At 36.5% G+C, this 20,480-nt stretch overlaps 1 protein-coding gene across 3 annotated transcripts in view; it reads right to left on the bottom strand.

Moving 5' to 3' along the window:
* grm4 (glutamate receptor, metabotropic 4) overlaps nt 1–20,480 on the bottom strand; it is a 149,037-nt gene that overhangs the window by 14,678 nt on the left and 113,879 nt on the right. For all 3 annotated transcript variants that reach the window (XM_058402072.1, XM_058402071.1, XM_058402073.1), the window contains 5 exons: nt 12,930–13,065; nt 12,241–12,395; nt 11,570–11,710; nt 4,276–4,476; nt 163–299 (listed from right to left, as the gene is read on the bottom strand). In XM_058402072.1, coding sequence (XP_058258055.1) covers nt 163–299; nt 4,276–4,476; nt 11,570–11,710; nt 12,241–12,395; nt 12,930–13,065 — 770 coding nt within the window. The remainder of the gene's footprint in view (nt 1–162; nt 300–4,275; nt 4,477–11,569; nt 11,711–12,240; nt 12,396–12,929; nt 13,066–20,480) is intronic.

Raw genomic sequence — 20,480 nt, 5'->3', positions numbered from 1 at the left:
TTTCTTCAATCATTACTCAAACAAATCATTAAGTAAATCAGGCATTAATCATTGAACAAGACACCCACAATATGAAGCATGGAAAAGGCATAAGAGAAATGAAACATATATATATAGTATGTACTGTTATATTCTGTAAAAGTCTTATAAGAGGAGGCTTACATTAAGATGGAGCTGGTCAGTCCAGTGGCCAATGATTTTGTACTCTGCTGTTTTGTTATTTATCTGATATTGGTAGATATCATAGCGACCAGGAGCATCCCCATTCTCATTGAACTGTACTGGATTGCCAGCTATGCCTGAAAACAAAAGAAGGCAGAGATTATTAGAAAATGCCCCCTCCACAAAAATAATAATAAAACCCACAAAAAAGTAACAACTCTGAGATGAACAAAATTCTTACTTCTGACCATAATCATGTGAAATCAACTCATTTAAATCTGTGACATGCTGAGTACAGTGCAAAATATGACAAATAGCTTTGCCTCAGGAATATCACTAAATGAAAAACAATTTAAATCTATCTACAGCAGAAATTGAGATCAGAATATGACAACTTACCCATAACTAAGCGTACTTAATAATACCTCACACTTTTATTAAACAAATTTTCTGAATTCAAATTCATTCTTGCAAAAGTGAGTGAAAAAGTCACGGAAAGAAGCCAGGATAACATCCTTCGCATTAATTGTCTTGTTCTTGATAAAAGCCTGTGCCATGTTTTTGCCAATCTCTAGCTCAAACCTATGAGCTAAGCTATCTGTATTCAAAGAACCTGACCATGTCTAACCCCAATCCCCATTCTGGCAAATCCCAGAGCAGCCAAGTGTGCAGCAAAAGCAATTGTTTTCGGCGCTCATGTTTGGCTTACTTTTCTATTTCGCAATCCTCATAGGGCTTTCTCTCTGAAAGCTGTGAGTGATTGAAAGAGAAGTAGATTTCTGTTGATGAATATCCTCTTTTTTTAGGATGCAAGTTGGCTAATCTACATCACTGTGTGTCAGTGAATATTTATTTATTTACTTATTTATTTGTTTGTTTATTGGTGAACATTTTGTGATAACTGCAGCATCACTACTATTTCACATGGAAGAACGATTACTCTGACAATACATAGATAAGATACAAATAATAGTATTTGCTTTTACTGTTGATAAAATGGCAGGATGATTTATGTCCTGGGATTCCCTCATGCCCCTGTCACTTTCAGGCTCTCCCTCATAGTTATGTTGTCATAGCTATTCCTGCAACAGTTTCTGTTTGCACTCTGATCACTATATACTCTCTTTATGCACACAATATGCTCTCATAGCCTGGAGCCTATGCCAGGGATAGAATGCCAACCAATTGCAGGGTACAATGAACCATTCACACACTACTCACAATTTAGAGATCCAAATTTCTAGATGCCAGTCAACCCACAACTCATGTCTCTGAGGGAAGAAACCAGAGTACCCAGAGGAAAACCCTGAGGCATGGGAAGAACATGCAGAGGCGAGACTAAAATCCATAACCCTGTTCTCTCTCTCTCTCTCTCTCTCTCTCTCTCTCTCTCTCTGTTGCCTGATCCTAACACACTTTGATGTGCTTCTTCTGTTTGCAACTTCTACACTTGTGACTCACCTTCTGCTGCTGTGTATTTTCCCACTAGGATACCCTAACACTGTGCTCGTATCTATCAACTGCTGCTGTAATTATAAAGATTACCCTGTGTTTTTCACAATATGCTCACAATAAACATCCTTTTAATGCAGAAATGTTTGACAAGATATTATACAACTACATTACAGAGTAATGGCTTTTACTAGCACTATCCAGTTTCCTGCATTTTGTGTATGGTTCCTCTCAAGTTTTCTTCATTGCCACTGTTGCCTCTGGCTTGACAGTGACTATTGTTAAATGCACTACCCAAAAAAACTTGAATTGAATTAAACTGAATTGAATTGAATGATTGATTTACCATTAAAACTACTATGTATTGACTTGCAAATCCTGTGGTTACATTTGTGTCTGTAAAGCGCAATTCTGAAGAGAAAGCTGCTGTCCAGTTGTTTTGAATGTCTTAGGGTATGGCTCATCAATTCAATTGATGAGGTCAGGAGTTCAGAGAACATACTCTTTGCTACTTTCTCCTCTACACAGCAGGCAATCTGACCAGCCAAGAATCCTTTCAAAAGGTGTAATCACTGAGCATTACATACAATCACACTGACACTTCTAGCACCACATGGTAATTTTCTAATATCCCAATCTATAAGCAATTCAGCAGAAATTATGTGGTTCTTGAGCACTGCCAGGCTTCAAAGCATGTTTAGGAAGTATGCTATGCTGACACAGATTTACAAGAGCTGGTTGGAGGTAATATGAAGCAACAGTTGCTCATGAAATTTGTCAACAGTCAACTTCAGTGATGATGCAAGAAATAGCAATATTTTGACCACGAGGAATACAAAAATCTAATTGCAGTTGATTCCATGCTTTACTTGCTCCTGCATATATTGGGTCTGATTCATCCGTCCAATATTTCATGACCTTAGTATATCCCATTCATTCATAACTAATATACCAGCAAGATCGGGATTTATAATTGAAAATGTTTTCCTTCTTCATTTCTGCCGGCACTGAATTTATTTATACATTTTCTGACCATAGAATTTCAAGCTTATATAATGACAAAATCTGGACAAGTTGTGCTTTTGGTATGTATGCTAGGCAGGCGAAGAAACTGCTGTAGCAGTTCAGTTATGCTCTAAAGCAGAGTGCACTTTGCCTGGAGTGAATGCTGCATGGATGGAAAACCGACTGGGATTCTCCGTTCTGTCTCAGCCTATTGAAGTCCCTAACTAAGCTCACTCAAAGTCCCATCAAAGCAGGAAGACATGGGAGGCTGTTAGAGGCAGTGTGTGTGTATGTGTGTTTGTGTGTGTGTGTGTGTGTGTGTATGAAGAAAAGCACTAAAAAAGATGATCAGATAGAGTAAATGCAAATCTTATTAAGCTATCAGCTACTATATGTGCTTAATTGAGAACTAAGAGGAGAGAGAATAAGATGCAAAAAAAGATTATAATATAAAAGCTGCACTCACTTTATGTCTACTATATTAGGAACATCTGAACGGCTACACATTCATGCAGTTATCTAATCGGCCAATTATGTGGCAGCAGTTCAATGCAAAAGATTATACAGATACAGGTTAAGAGCTTCACATCAAATGTCAGAATGAACAGTTGAACTGGACAGTTGAAGATTAGGTAAAAAAAAATTATCACCAGGTCCTTTTCCAGTTTTAGTACATGGAACCTGACCATCACACCCATATGTGGGTCTTGCAGAATGTTGGAAACACACAATTGTGTAGGATGTCTTTGTATGCTGTAGCATTAAGATTTCCCTTCACTGGCACTAATGAGGCCAAACTTGTTCCAGAATATCAACAATAACAGAATAATAACAACTGTTTGTGAATAATAACAATAACAGCTCCTGTGCACAAAATGAACTTCATTAACACATGGTTTGCCAGAGTTGGAGTAGAAGAACTCAGGTGGCCTGCAGATCCCTGAGCTAACTTAACTCCACTGGGATGAATTGTAACACTGAATAGTGAAGGTTGTTATTGAGGGGATGCCAATAGTTTTGCTCCAAATGAGATGTTCAACAAGCACATATGGCTGTGCTTACTTTTGACCATATATTCCACTATGCTTAAAATGTCAGTGGTATCAACTATGCAACTACTGGATACTTTATTAACTTTTTTATTTATTTATTTATTTTTTAAAAATCAAGTACATGTAAAATTGTGAATTGAAATTCTCAGTGTATTGCCAGAAATACATGTTTCCCAGGTATTTGCTGATTTCTGTTAGAGCAAGGGTTATTGTGTGTAGCCTGTCATGAACCTGGACAGCAGTGTTGTGTCAGTGTTTTTCTTTAAAAAAGACTGGTGGAGTCATTGAAAGATTCATGACCCTATTCAGATAAAAAATGAAGACACTATTATCAGATGTGGCTTTTAGATAACCCTGCCACTGAAAGAGTGAAAAAAATGAGATTACCTAAATAAAATATGGATAACTTGCCTTGCCTATAGGACCTGCTATTTGATAAACCATTCTATTATCTTCGGGACAGACACTATTTAGGTGGATATTGTAAATACGTCAAATTGATCAAACTGTTTTAGGCTAGCAAACTGTTGTCCTTGAAATACTGTGTGGCTTCACACGTGATAAAACTGAGGTTGTAGGGTAAGATGTATAAGTTGCACTGTACCTGTTATCTTCACTTCACGGATGTACTTTAACAGGAGGCTTCCATCGATGGGGTCCATTCTGGAGCAAAGTCCCAACTTGGCAGGGCAAAGGTCTTTGTGCATGTTATGGAGAGCATGGGCCATGGTGTACACAGCATCGATCACAAACATTACTTTTCCCTCCTGTTCATAGGCTGAGTCTTTTCCAATCCTCTCTTGATCTGGAAATCGAAAAGAGACCAGAAATACAGCTGCTTTCAGAAGAACTGTACCACTACACTGTGACCATTATAGACACAGCCAAATAGGTGTAAGTAATAATGTATCAAATAAAGCAATGGTGCCAATATAAATGGGTTTTTATAGGCTAATATTGTCTACATCATTGAGATATGCAAAATACAATGAGTTTTAAAGTAAATGAGCAAAGAATACTATACTGAACAGTTCAGGGTTAACTGTTCTACTACAAGGGCTCAGTAGTGGCAACTTGAGGGCCCTGGGATTTAAACTCACAAGCTTCTCATCAGTAATCCAACATCTTAACCACCAAGTTACCACCTTCCACTTCCACCTAGTCCTCCTACTCTTAATACAAATAATAATAATATCTAAAACAATAATAGTAATAGTAACATCATTATCATCATAATGATGCCAGTGAACAAAACACTGCACCACCTCATCAGATACAAGCGTACATTATAGAAAATGCTGGGTCATTTTTACAACTCAGTTGATGGGTTTAGCTTGTTGGTTGTGTGTTTGGAACAACATGACCCAAATTGGGTAGATACAGGAAATGCAGCATTCTGAAGCTGAAAGGTAAGTTTCATTTTCCCCAATTTTCCACTATGCCTTTTGAGCTTCTGAGACAGAGCAGCAAAAAGAAAATAAATGTTTAAAACAATAAACAATGAGAAATGCAAGTTTTTGTTCACATTTAACTTCATTTATAATCTAGTTCAAGCTCTCAACAATATATTTCAGTAATGACTGGATATTATGTTGACAATAACTTCATTAATGCGTAGATTGAGTGCTAGTATTAACAAAAAGTATGCAAGCTAGTGTTATTTATGGAGGAAAGCTGGCTCCATGCAATAAATTATGCCAATTTGTATAGTTTAATAAGAATTCATTATATTTTTATTTTTTATTTATTTTTTTTTACATATAAATAGTTTCCTTAATTTACCTTATTTTGGGGTGCTGTATATGTATTAATTTTAATTCTAGATAGTCAAATATTGCCATGCATTTTCTCTGTAACTATTTGTAATGATCTCAATCAAGCTTATTTATATCCTTTTTTTTAATTTTTTTTTTTTCATCGCTCCTGGTTTCAAAATTTACAGATATGATACTAAGTTGTGAGTGTTGTTTGTAGAGACAAACTGACTGAAGCTCTGATATCAGCTGTACCACCATGTTTAAGCTAATACTGGCTTACTAGCCTGTAATTATTATTACTAATAATATAGATTAGGTTTATTCTTCCATATTTACTCTAACTATGGTGAGGATGAGGTATCTTGCTTGAGCTTTGGCAGAACAGGAGTAATCAATCTCGAAGGGGAAAAACCTCTGGTGTGTAATTCTCATTCATTTTTCAACACTCCTTATTTAATTAGTAGGACATTAACAATTGAACACCTTTTAAAGAAAGTGTTAACACAAGGTCACACTTTTCCAGTGCAGCAAGTAGAAACTAAATTTATAACTGACGTCAGTGTTGTAACACTTCTGCTGAAAAATCATTCCTTCCTTTGCAGTTCATTTGTTCCCTCATTTACAGTTTGTTACAGTTCATTTGAAGATTGAGGTAAACACATTTTTCATTCTGGTGCAGAGAATTTTTTGTCTATATTACATACACTATAAATGTGTAAATAAAGAGCTGGTTGAAGAGAGGCTAGACTATAACTGTTAACTGTACTCATCATTTCCTTGTTTTTTTTTGTTTTTTTGTTTTTATCTGAAGGTTATTTCTTTTCATTTTTCATGAGAAACAAATATTACTAAACATGTTGCTAAATACATCCCAAGAACCTTAGAAAGTTAATTGGAAAACAAAAATATTACACCAATTCTGGTGAAAGAATGACCCCAAAGAGGTAATTCTGTAATCCAGAGGTATCTACAGCCCAGAAGTGTAGATATTTCTACACACATTTCCAATCCAACTAATTCATACTAATCCAACCTCACTACATAAAAAGCCCATATTGGCCTGAGTTTTCAAATTGACCCAGATTGGGTTATTTTTAGCACAGCTATTTTTTTGGATGCAATATATCTTAATCCAAAACCACAAAAGCCTAGACAGCTCTTTATAGATTTTGATGGAATGACTTAATGTGTCTTCATTTGCATTATCTTAGCCCTGCATCATGTACTGAGTCTGATGAATTGAACAGATCTGTTAATACTTAAGGGTGGAAAAACATGCAGTGAAGAGAGCAAGCAAGTTTAATTATCTTTCCATGCTCATATAATCATGCCAGACAGCTGTATATTCATTAGAGCTGGATTTACTTGGGCTGTTTTTTTTTTTTTTTTTTTATAAGATCTTAATTGGCTAGGAGCAGTTTCAATTATGACCCTGCCGAATTAAACTGGGAGACGTGCTACCAGATGTCATGGTGGCGGGTCTCAATTGTGTAGCGCAGTCATCAGAATAAAGCTTGCCAACAGTTATGATAGTGCTCTCTTGCCTTATCACCAACACTATGACTTTGTGTTAAGAATCAAATTGCTCAAGTAGCTTTGGAAAGCTACTAATATAACATCAATATGAAAATATCTAAAGGGTGGTTAACTCAATTATAGATTTTTTGCTGGTACTCCTTCCGACTGTCTGGACCTTATTGAAACAGAGACACTGAGAGTGCCCAAAAAAGTTACTGTAGTTCTTAGATAATGTGTGAGTCCTTTATTTCAGGGACTGTAATTAGCATCACTTCAGCCCAGCCTGCTCCAGAAAACCAAAGGCAATTTAACAGTCTTGACAAGCCCATGAATCTTTAAAGGCCCAAATTAAAGAAGCAGTAATTGTTTGCCATAAGCATTACTGCTGAAGACAAAAAAATACAAAAAAAACCCTGCCATCATTTGATTGTGTTAAGACTAGCAGGGTAGCTGCTGTTCCAAGAGGGGAAAAAAATTATATCAATCTCATAACAAGAGAACGATTGTCAAACATACTCTCCCTGTCTCTACACACATGCTTTCTCTTTACTCTTCTGTTGTATTTACTCTACAGACTCCCACCCACCCATACAGTTACACACGTTTTCCATCACCATGTACCCAGTTTGTCACACTATAACACACACACACACACAGAAGAGAGAGAGAGAGAGAGAGAGAGTCCTCATCCTCAAATCAGAGCATGCCCACACATATTCAGCTGGCTCACACTGCTTTTAGAGAAAACCATTTGGATTAGCTGAGGCATGCTTTTTTTAAGGGTTTACACATCTTTTTCTGTCCTTTCCCTCTTTATTCATACATAGTGTCTGTATGTTACTGGTTCTGTGCTAAAATATTTGTGGAGGAGTCACACTTCTCTTTGCATATTCATTAGGCATGGGTTTTGGCACCAGAATTTTCTAATCAAACATACTGCAGCAACTATACTGTATAATTAATACACAATGCATACAGAGTATGCATTTTATTTTGAGCCTCAAATCACAAAATCCTACCAACTTGTCCTTTTGGTTGTGATGCAAAACACACACACACACATAGCTTGAGGGTATGTGTCCAACAGCCAGACAGAAGTATTTTTTTATTCAGCATGTCTGTTTGAGTCCTATAGTGGAATGTGTGTTGTGTATCATTCTATTGACACATGGGGCTTCTAACAATGTAAGATGAATGTATATTATCCTACAAATCCAGAGAAAACAATTCTGCAAAGGAACCCATGAGCATCATTGACAATAATCACATGTTCTTCAGTGCAACCCACCCAAATCCTTCTTTGCTTTAATCATAGAAACAAAAGGTTTCAGCTCCACCCCACTGTTCCTTCATATTGCAATCAATATTGCACCTGTCATACAATTCTTATAGAAAAACAAAATATTGGTTCCTGCCCTTTGGCTTTGATCAAATCGATTTCACGAAATCCTTTAGACATCAACTATCCCTTGCTCTGATTTGGCTTACACAAGCCGTCAGGGAGACTTAGCAGAGTGCTGCAAAGGCACTTTGCAGCACTTTTAACTTGCTCTTACGTCACCAGAGATTTTGGATTTGACAGTATAGATGGTAAGACTTATTAAGAGTGACAACGACTGCAACAAAATCATTTGGAATATGACAAGACCCTCTTGTGTATTGCTGATAAATCCGCCATAATCTGTTGTGTACCAAAACAATCTGAAGTAGCCCATTTTTTCTCTCATGACTTCCCAACAGAATCTGTATTTAAAGTCTGGTGTTCACTGCTGTTCTCTCATTCCTGCAGCGAAAAGAAGCCCAAGCTACAGGCCAGGAACAGTAATCTGTAATCAGTAATCTGTAGCTGATTGACTAATATCATCTGCTAAAGAGCCAGTCATCACATATTCGACAGCTTCAATGGCTGATTGAAAAAAAGAAAACCTTGCTTCTTGTATGACCAATCCAGTTAAAAAAAGATGATTCAATGATTCAATCCATTTGATGACTGAAATTATGTTCATTGTGGAAGTGTGTATATCAACTGAAAACTCAGAGACCAATCTGGTCTCTTCATGTTTGTTTGTTTCTTCTAAAAAGGGGACATAATGCTGATGGTGTGAACAGCGAGAGAGAGAGAGAGAGAGAGAGAGAGACAGCGAGAGAGAGAGAAAGCAGGGATATCCAGCCCTTTATTCTTCCAGTAACCACTGGGTATTTGGGAGGGATGGATAATCAGGGCATTGATGTTATTCTCTGCCATCTAACACCAGTGAATGTGAGTAAGATTACACTTTTAGAAAAGGGGGCTCTTTGCAGGTTCTTTAAGAGTTCATTAGATAATTAAGTGTCCTTAAATTCCAAAATTATTTCTACTTTGCCCCATTCTGACAGGGAAACACTCAGTTCTTTTAAGTGTTCCCCTAGAAGGACAACCTAAGCATGTTGAAAGATATATTGTATTATCCTGAATTGTAAATGCCTTTATTTCCTAAACAGAAAGCTACAATTAAATTAAACATTTCACTCAAATGATCTTGAATCTGAATGATTATCTTTTCCTTCAGCAGTCCACATCTACCTTCTCTGGTTGTTTTGTGTTTAAGTCGTAATTTACAACTTATGAGCTAGAATTCATGGTTTGTGAATAGAAATGACTTTTTTAATGTCATTGGTTCAGTCATTCGGCGTCACATTTTGAACATCTGACATCATCATTAGTCATCAACAATGTCAGTGGGAATTTTGGTCGATCTGTGGGTGAATGTTGACTCATGCATGTGTAAGTTTGTTGGTAGAGCGGAAACCCGCTGCTTTCGTTACATTTGTATCAGCACAGCAATGTGAAAAAGGCCTATGGAAAAATTAGTATACTTATGAATGTGTGCAAAATCAAAAATTCACAAAGATGACATTTAGTGAACTGTGAAGCTATGGTCAGATGAGTCATCTAGAAAGCAGTCAGCTATAAAAATCAACTTGACTGCGAAGCCAGAGCTTGACATCCCTCCTGCCCTGTTCACTGCCGCAGTGCACATGCTGTGTGAATAGCATCCTCCAGCAAATCTGCCTCTAGAAAGCCCTGCATCCTTCTCATAAGAACACAACGCACAGTGATTGGCCACAGCCAGAGGTGTGTTGCTATGAGACAGCTACACTGGGTGTCCAAAGGGTCAAGTGCTGACTGCAGTTGGACACAGTGGTAGAATGCCACTCCCTCGAGACATGAATCAATTACAGGTCATCAGCTCTTCTCTAGTAGATTTGACTGGTTTTATAAAGGTAGTGCGGTAAAAATGATGCTTAGCCCAGGGGTTTTGTGGGAAACAGCTTTGTGGTTTATAACTTACCCGACTCTGGTGGACATAAACACAAACTAGATGTACCCACATCAGAAAACGTAGCTGAAAAATGGCCTTTCATCACATCTGAAATTCACATTCAGTTTACTAAGCCTGTAGCTTACAGTGTAAAATGAGTCTAGAATGCCTACTTGGTTTAAATTGTCTCTCTAAAGTGATGAAAAAGAGAAACTGGGAGTTCAGTAATTGAGACAATGTGTTAATGAAAGTAATTCTTATTAAATAAACACTCTATTATCAGTAAATTTCATTGAGAACATTAATACAGCTAATATGCTACTTAATTGCTAAGTGCTTTTAATAAGAAGGGGACTGTTCAATTAAACTGTGTTCCATCATTCCTGTGGTAGATTACAGCTTTTTAATACTTAGGATTGAAGATACACACATTGAAGTCCTTTATAATATGTTGATGTGATATGATTGTAGATGTCAGAGAAGCTGACGTGATGATGTGATATGATGAATGTTGCCAGATATTGTCAACAAATGCAGCCCAGTTGACAAGCAGTTGGAGGAAAAAGGTGTAGTTTCCCTAAATAGATGTTTCAGCATGGTCCTAAAATGGTCTTGTATTACTACACATTTTGACATAAATTAAAGATATAAAAAATATCTACACTGACATTTTAAAAGTAGGCCAATTCTGCAAGAAAACCACTGCCTATAAAGCTCAGAGCAATGCACATGGTGAAAATTTACACCTGGTTTTAGGAGGCAGACCAAATTACATGCAAAACTGGAAGTCTAATTGCCCAAGGGTTAGTTCATCAAATGAAATATGTAGTCAGGAGCACTTTTTATTTCTCAGCCCTTTTTTTTTTTTAGCTGACATCCTGCTTTTTGCGCTTCTCTCCCTTAAATGCATGCACTATGTATGAGGGAGAGAAGCACACTTTGCGTCTTGTGTTAAATGTTGTGTTAAATTGCGAATTTCGGCTCATACGCCAGCTTCAGACATAACACGCTAGGGTTTTTTTGCACAGAAAAAAAAAACATAAAAAAAACAAACAGGCACAAACAGCTTAGTACATCTGGCCCTGAGTGCTTCTGAATGGATTTAGAATCCTGTGTGTATTTTCATTCTCTCTCCTTCCTCTCCATTACCCTCATCCCCTACCAGCCACCTAGACACACGCACACACACACACACACACACTCGGTGCTTCTCACACTCTCTCACCATCTCTCTCCTTCTTCCCTTCTCTCCTGTTCCTTCATTTTATGAAGCTTTAGGAAAGAGGGTTTCGTCAGTGGTGTAGAAGCCAGGAATTCTTACTTGTGCATTTCTTTATGCCCGATCCTTTCTTCAAGGCATGTCGATTGAGCTTGCAGTTGAAGTTGTTCTCCCAGAACTCAGCAAACCAGATGTTCCTCCTGTTATTTTCTAGTGTCCGGCTGGTGAAATAACGATCAAATCCTGAGAGTAGATCGATAAAATAAGTGTTACTTTAATGTGTTCTGTCAAAATCAAATGAAAGGGCACAGCTCTACACTTTAGAGGACAAACAGTATTACAAGATGATTAACCATTTCTTTAATAACATGCTCAATTAAGGCATTTTAATTAGAAAATCTAATAGAAATACAAAATAAAAATCTTTTGATGGAATCAGTATAAGATTTTAAGTGTAAACACGTATACTATGCTTATATTTGCGCAGTTTATTTAATACGATGTGTTTTTATTGACATTTGGGGACATTTAGACACTTTATTGGACATTCTCCAAAAATAGCACCATTAAATTGTAATGCATGAAAATGATTGTTCAAGAAATGCTTTTTCCCAAATGCTTTTTCCCAAAGTTTTTTTAAGTTGACCTTTTATTTAAGATTCATTTTATTGGTTGCATTCTGGCATATATTTAATATGTACATGAAGCAGTGCATTGGAAGACACATAATTTTACATATAATGCCTTTGTATTATTTACTGGAGCTTCTTTACCTTTAATGGACTGGCGCTTAGGTAGGATAGTCACAGCTCCCTCAGCCATCTCCTCTTGGTGGAGCACAGGAGAAATTTTAGAACCCCAGCTATCTGATCCTACCCACAAGAGGTGACCAGTTAAATTGCCTTTCTTTGCTGCCTGCAGCAGCCTCCTTCAAAGAGAACAGAATACATAGATACTGTAAGCCTTATTTTACCAGTTCCCTTAAAAGCCAGACACCTAAATTGTACTTTGTCAAAAGAGCGACATGTTATCAAGCCTGTCAAAGACTTTAATTTAGAATAATTGTAAATCAATCCATAATTGACCATTCCGTATTGACCATGTCTAACAATGAACTATATGCAGCGGGACGCTCAATCAGGCAGAGAATTCAAGATGGTGAATTTTGTCAAGCCTCTAAATGCCCTTTCTTTCAAAAGCAAAACCAGAAATAAAGGCTAACCTGCTTATTATGGCTAAATAGACTAGGCCAAAAGTCTGTAATAAGTAGACAGAATCTTACAGGTCAGTAATTACATTAGAATTAGGTGAAGGCATTGAGTCATATTCTGTTTAATTCCAATCAGTAAATCAGCATAAAAGAATGAATTATGTACTGCAAATAACCTTGATTAATGATGAAGAAAGCAGTGTTATCACCTTATATCATCATTATATCACCTTATATCAACTTAAGACTCACCTTATATCATCCTCATTTGCAAAAATAATGACCACTCTGGCATTTGGGTTTTCTACCAGGCGATGAATTATCTTGTCAAATTCACCTGCTTTGGGCTCACGGGGGATCTTAACTGACTGGGAGATGCAGACGCTTCCTGTGAAAAGATGAGATGAAACAACAAGAAAGAGAATTGCATTAAAAAAAGACAACTTTCATGTGTCCTTTGCTTTGAGCTAATCATCTTTTGAATCATCATTAAACATTTTGCCAAATGTCTTATTTTAAAGACACTTTTTACTTAAAAAAAAACAAAACGCAAAAGTTATTTAACAGTTTAGCCATTTTCAAATCCTGTCATCTCAAAGAACAAAGAAGGAATAAAGAAGTTTCAGGTCTTCTAGAAGAACTAGCTCTCTCCAGAGATCTCCTGCCAGATCCAAAACTTAATTGCTCTGCCTAGAAACCTCAATTTAACTCTTCATATGTGTGTATAATAAATAAATCTGCTACAGAAAGGGGTTTCACAGTCTAGTCTAGACTAATGCCTTCAAACATAAGTTCTTGCCTTTAACACCCCCACCCCCAAATTTTAAAACAATATTGGTACAGCCATTTTGGACCACAAGAATCAGCTATTTCTTTAGTGCAATTTATCATTCCACTGAAGAGGTGACAAGGTGGTGTCTCTTAGCAATTCTGACCTACTTACTGTATTAATTTGCTATGTGGTTGCAAAAAATCTTTTCTGACTATTTCAAAATCCAAACTACCTCTTCACCACAGACAATCATCAGAGATCAAGGAAAATAATTCATTCACAGACGTGGGGATGTGTCAGTGTGCTGCACAGGGGCATGGGGGAAAATACAGTACATTTACATTTACAGAATTACGTATTTGACTATGTAACATTGATGTCAGGTAAATGTATGAAAATCTGAGCATCTATTTATGCAAACATTTTTGTGAGTCCAGTACATAACTAAAAAAAAGAGCAAAAATAGGACCTCAGGCATGTTTCACGTACTGATCAAGTACTGTACATTAGTAAAAATGCGTAAACTGGATTTTTTTTTCTTTTCTTTCTTTTTTTTGCTCCCCACTGACTTTGACTAAATTAAGTTTCAGACTGCCTTTTTTTCTAAGCAGCTGCTAAGTGTCTAAGTCTTCTAAGTGTCAACTCTCCATCCTGGTGCAGCCCTCAGTTAATCTTCTGCATACTGAAGAGCAGGTTTTTATTATGAATTCACTCATTATGAGATATTCTTAGTTTAGTTCTTTTTCCCCAGTCTCTTTCATGTCCCCAATCTTTTGCAGCTCTTGACAGCTTTAAGATGATTTATTTGTTTCCCTCTTAAAAGGGGTAAGGGTTTAGCCTGTATTTGTTCAGTAAAGACCACTGCACGGGTTTAGAAGCAAAAAAAACACTCCTTCAAAAGTTTCCATATGAGAGTGGATTTAGAGCCATATGCAGGGCTATCTATATATTCCAGTGTACCAAAGGGCATTTGGGATGACTGATGAACTGTAGTTAAGAGACCTTGTCTCCACAGGGTAATGAGCGAAGGGAACATTTATAGAGACAAAGCCAAACTGTGAGGGAAAGTCAAGCTGTGACTCATCACACCACTGTTTATTTTAGTTCAGCTGTAATATATGAGACACCAAATATGAAGTGTCAGTGTATTTTCTGTATAGTGCACAAAATTGCATCAACTCACTTCTGTTGATGCAATTTTGCACACTATACAGAAAATTCACTGATACATCACCACTCACTTTCTGCTTTTTCTCCTTTTCTTTCACTTCTTTAACTTCCCATTTTATTTCTGTGCAGCAATTTTAAATTGTCTTAACCAAGTATGCAAATGACCAAGAACATGTAAAGTGTGAAAATATGAAATAGGACAGTTTTATTTAAATAGATTCACCGTTTTAAACCATTTTATTGCGCTGAATATGTGAGACAAAGAATTGATATAGCGCAACATTACACAGGCAATGGGCCTGCTGAAAAGAATGCACAGTACTGATGCAAATCCTCTGTCGCCTCTGAAATGATGGTCATACGGCCAAAGCTTTTATTGTTTGTCTGTGTCCACTTTTTTTCCGCTTTCTTGCCTCAGCTTTGTAAAAATAAATCTCATTAAACAAGCACTCAGATCTGAATAGCTTTACACTGTAATGGCCAACTGTGCAGTCACATAAAGTGAGATATTTTGAGTGCAACGAATACTACTGAGATATAAGGTAAATAAATTAATTAATAATAAATAAGGACTCTCTCTAGTCTTTCCCAGCAGTAGCATACAGCTTGGGATGGACATCAGGCTTCAATAGGGCACTTTCCAGGAAGGTCCATTATATTAATGACTTAATGGGCCATAGATTGTCAATTGCACTCAGTGAATCCAGAGAATAAGAGCGTAAGGGAAAATTGTTATTGATGCTTAGCTCAGCATATATTTAATAATCAAATAAACAAATATCTCACATAAAACCATAATGACAATAAACATTTGTGTTACTGGGAATGGTCAAATTAAATTATTGAAATGGGTGTAATGTCTGCAAGCTCTTCTTTGGCTTAGAAAATGTCCACCAGTTTACGAATATATTGTGTAATACTTCAAATCAAGTGTAATTTCGTTTTTGAGGCTGCTGATCTACTAGAGTTTTACTGTGATTTCAAAGGTCATGTACATTCATCTTCAGTAATCGCTATATCTTCGTCGGGGTCATCGTGAATCCACAGCGTATTCCAGAAACACGAGGCAGGGATACAACTTCAATGAGATGAATCACAGGGTACCATGCTCCCACACTCATTCACACTCTCATTCACATCTAGGGGCAATTTAGAGTTTCCAATCCACCTACTGCATGTTTTTGAAAGGGTGGAAGAAACCCCCATGGACACAGGAGAACACATAAAAATCCACACAGAGAGTAACCTGAGCTCAGGATCAAACCTAAAGCTATGAGGCAGCAAAGCTAACCGCCGCGCCACAGTGCTGCCTAAATGAATTGATTAAAATAAGCAAAATTAAATTAGTCTAGCATATTTTTCAAATTAAAGACAGAAAATCCAAGCATCCCCAGCATGGGAATTGCATTGATGTAAGAGAATTACATTAACTATGCTGGTAGTGATGTCCTGTACTAATGGTGTGGGTTCTGTTGTTTTAAATTAATTACAGCCGTTTGTTACACCTTAAAGCTTTTAAGGTACATTATGCTAGATGAGTTTCATTATTACAATGTATCATAATTGTAAAACTGTAGACAAAACCTGCAAGGGTATCCTGTAACATGGAAATTGAAAAACAATACTAAACAAGATATGGATCAATGATTAGATCCTTACACAATATATATTCATGATTAAAAGATATTTAAATAAAGGAAAACAAAACAAAAACAAAACTAAGTATTTGTTTTTCAATTAAATCACAATTGCTACTTCCTTCTTTTTCTTTCTCTGTCTCAGTGATCCTGTCACAGTGTGAGCAAAGTCAAGGAACTCACAATGCATCCTTGACTTTGAAAGATTCATTTGGAATAGAAAGCGTGACTTTTAGTTGAGGACAATGAACAGATATATTATTCTAGACATTTCCAAAGCAGTAATGTGTCTGTTTGTTGTCTTTTCCAAAGCAACAGCCCAGGCCTCTTTTTTTTTTCGGGGGGGGGGGGGGGGGGGGGTGTTGTTTTTTTCAGGAAGTCACTATAGAATAAAGATAAACACAATTTCCCCAATATCCTTAGCTGACTCCAATATTTTGAAGAACAAAAATGTTTCACAAGTTATCTAGGGTTAAAACACTCCTACTTTCATATGAGTAACTTAGGAATTCATTTCGCACTGGCATAGAGAGTGAATTATGAATAAATAATAAATTATGCATTTTTCTCAGCAACCTTACATTTAATTAGTACTCTTAGGGTTGCAGTCTGGAACAGACCTAATCTTGTCCAAGCAATACCTACCATATAAAATATTTTTCATTTGTTTATTACGTCTGCACAAAAGAACTAAAAAGGTATATTAAATACAAGTGGATTTGTATGGCTTTTGCGTTTTAAGATCTTAAATAGCATTCAGAACTCTCCCTGCCTACATGAATAACCCCAGGAATATAACAAGTATATATAAACATAACAAGACCTCTAAGGCTTTGATCTCTGTGTGGAATCAATTAATAAGGAAATCCAGTTTATCTAAAATTTCAGGTTTATGTTTACAGTGTGCAGAGTGGACTGTTTTTTGCATGTCTGTTATTAAAACCTGCTGTGGCTGAAAATTACTCATCAAGTCGGTGGTGTTCCATGTAGACTCCATATTAACATTAGCCAATAGCCTCCCCCCGTGCAGGATGTCTATCCACTAATTCGCTAAACCTTTGGAAATCATAAGAACACCATATGATTAAATTGTTTAGTTATCTTATTACCTTCCTTATTATCTTTAAATATCTTCTCTTTTATATATATTTATGGGTAATATCTTTATGTGAGATTTTATATTGCACTCATCAACTCATCATTTTTACAAGTCGACCAGTAATAAAAATAGTAAAAAAAAAAATTGTCAGCTAATCATTTTTTTCCATGGTTACAGCAACATTTGCTTCATGTTGTTAGACTATATTATTAGCTCTAATGATTCTTTTAACTGCACTGTTAACAACAAAAATAACTATATCGGTGCAATAAACTGTGTATTATATTACACTATTTAAGGACATACTATTCTTTTCCCCCCATTTTCCCCATGGCTTCAAACCTACAACCCCCAAACCTACAACCACCACCTTCCCTTTTTGTCACCTGTCAATTTTCACACACTAGCCTGCTATCCCCTATCAGACGACAGCCATCCAGGGAGTGTGAATGCTTAACATGCATTTCCTCCACCATACACAGTTCCTGTCAAGCATATCTTTTCTAACAGCTGCTCATAGTGGATCACAGGTCAGAGCAACACACTCAGAGGAAAGCACTATCTACCCTATTCTGTGTACATGACCTCGCAGAAGCCCATGACTGGCTAGTGTCTTGCTGATTGACAGTGAAGAGAGTAATGTCATCCCTCCCACCCAGACAGCATGGTTAATTTCTCTTTCTTGGCTTCTGGCCATGGCATAGCTGTGGCATCATCAAATTAAAAAAACAGGCAATCAGGTGGAACTGAGAATGCACAGCATCACAGATCATGTCGGTCGCTTCCTATAGTTCAGTGACTGGCTTCCTTAGATGGAGGATGCTATGCTTACAGCAGCATGTGGAAGGATTTTCCACCAGGTTAAACTCTGACCTCAGCAGTGTCGGATAGTGAGTTCAGCTCAGCCTCTGTGTGCTGGCAGGCTCCACTGCACAAACTTTAAGATGAATAGGATTGGGGTAGTGCCACATTCTGAGGATTTTATTACAGTATTATTTACCTGTAAAGGGCAATAAAAGTAATTGCAGGAGGAATTCTTTCCAGTGCACGCACAAAAAACAGTCCCACGTACACCTCTGCACTTCATAAAACGTGATATCAAATTGTATCTCTCTATGACAGCAAAAGAATTTTTAAACCAAAAAAAATGGGGGATGAATTGGTATTAATATGCAAATACCAGATGTTGAGTCAGTTTACAGGTATTACACAGACATGTGTTAAACAAGCTGTCAGCTCAAAATCCATAAGCTCTTTTATGATTCTTTACTGTGAAGCATAAAATAAAAAAGAACAAATAAATCCTTAAGTTAGTGTAAAATATCATTACGAAGTTCTGGTTGCTTGGATTGGATGTCAACCCTTAGATTTAGTTTCTCAACCTTTGCCTTCCTATCAGATCTCAGAGAATTTCTGTAGAATTCCTGCCTTCCCATCTTTGTGTTTCAATAAGAATAAACAAAGACAAAGTTTTATTCTGAAAGAAAGAAAGTTTGACTTTAGAGGTCAGAATGGCAAAAGCAAGCACCTTAAATTGCAATCCATTTAGCTATATGTGTCCTTAAATGAGTCAAAAATGAAATCTAATGTACCTTACTGATTGCTGCAAATTCTATTGTCTTATCCTAATTGCATTTCAATTTATTTTAATCAATGTAGCCCCATAATGAAATGCAATCACTATATAATTACAGCCCTCTATTGATATGCAGGTGTAGTGGAGATTTCAGACTCTAGTTTCAGGCAAGGGCAGCACACGCTGATAGAAATGATTCTTTTTTTGTTCATTATTAATCCATTACTGTTTCAAGTCAACCAAAAACATTAAAGAAATACTGAAAGAAACAAATCCTTGTTCTTTAATTGGCATTTGGATTCATTACTGATCTTACATTGTTCTGTGGTGTTTGTGTTAATGTTAAGATTATGTTAAGGTTAAGATGTTGTTATGAGACAATGATCCTAGTGGTCCAAACGTTTTAACATAAATTCCTGTACTGTTGATTGTAGAGATTTCACAGAATGCAGATTATGGAAAAATCACTTGTAAGTAACTTAAATAAATTTCACCCATGTGATGATCTCACATTACACCCCACAGGGACATAGTTTCTGGGGTTTGGGTGGGGTTAAGTAACCCCTACAATATTCAGCACTAACAGCTATAAAACCCCAATATTTATTGCACAAAACATATTAATTTATTTTGTAAGATTATTGGTGTTCTGGATGAACTGTGAGTTTACTCTAAGCCATCTCCATTAGACAAGTTTGTAACGCCCAACTTATTATCTTATCTTCCTCACTTGATTACTGTGTGACCGGAAGAGCACAGATAGCTTTGTAGATGCAGAGAAGTGCTGCTCAGCAGACTATTGTCCATAATTGTTCAGTGAAGAATAGTAAAAAAATAAACATGTAGAAGGAGGTAGGATAATATGACTTAATCTAGCTACTACAGTCCACATATATTGGCACTGCTAGCTAATTAATTGCAATTTAGCCATAATTATCAATATTAGCAAAAACAGCCTAGTGTTATGTTAGCTTTGTTCACACTGGACATTGTCTTACACTGTCTTGTATTGATAAGATGGCCAAGTTCTATTTTATTTCTATTTCTATGTTGTTGGCTATCTGTACATATGAGGTCACATGAAAATTCAACAGAAGAGTAATATAAATAAGCAGAGGAAAACTGTGTAATGACGGCATACCCATTCTTACTTCACTAAACCCTCCAAAATCTACACCCACGACACTCACATATACACACACACACACAGACACACTGTCTGCCCAAGACCACATCAAAGTGGCTCTTTTTGATGCATCTTGTAAACATTTGCACCTGTTTATGAACTCTAGGAGTAATAAGCTGATAAAGTTGATATTTCCACATTATAATTCACATAAACAAATTAAATATTGACACTAAACCCCATTTCCTATATTTTCGCACAAGGTTTGTATGAATGCAGTTGTGGTTTTCAGTGTTATTCCCTCTTTTTAAACACTGCTACTTACATTACTCTAATTAATATAGCTTATAATATATACAATATAATATATACTTATTGTTCTTTCTTGTTACTTATTGTCTCAAGAGATCAAGTTCAGAAAAG

Source organism: Hemibagrus wyckioides, linkage group LG11 (assembly GCF_019097595.1).
Source record: "Hemibagrus wyckioides isolate EC202008001 linkage group LG11, SWU_Hwy_1.0, whole genome shotgun sequence".
Taxonomy (NCBI): Eukaryota; Metazoa; Chordata; class Actinopteri; order Siluriformes; family Bagridae; genus Hemibagrus; species Hemibagrus wyckioides.
Note: the sequence above shows the minus strand (reverse complement) of the source record. Positions and strands in the feature narration are given on the sequence as shown.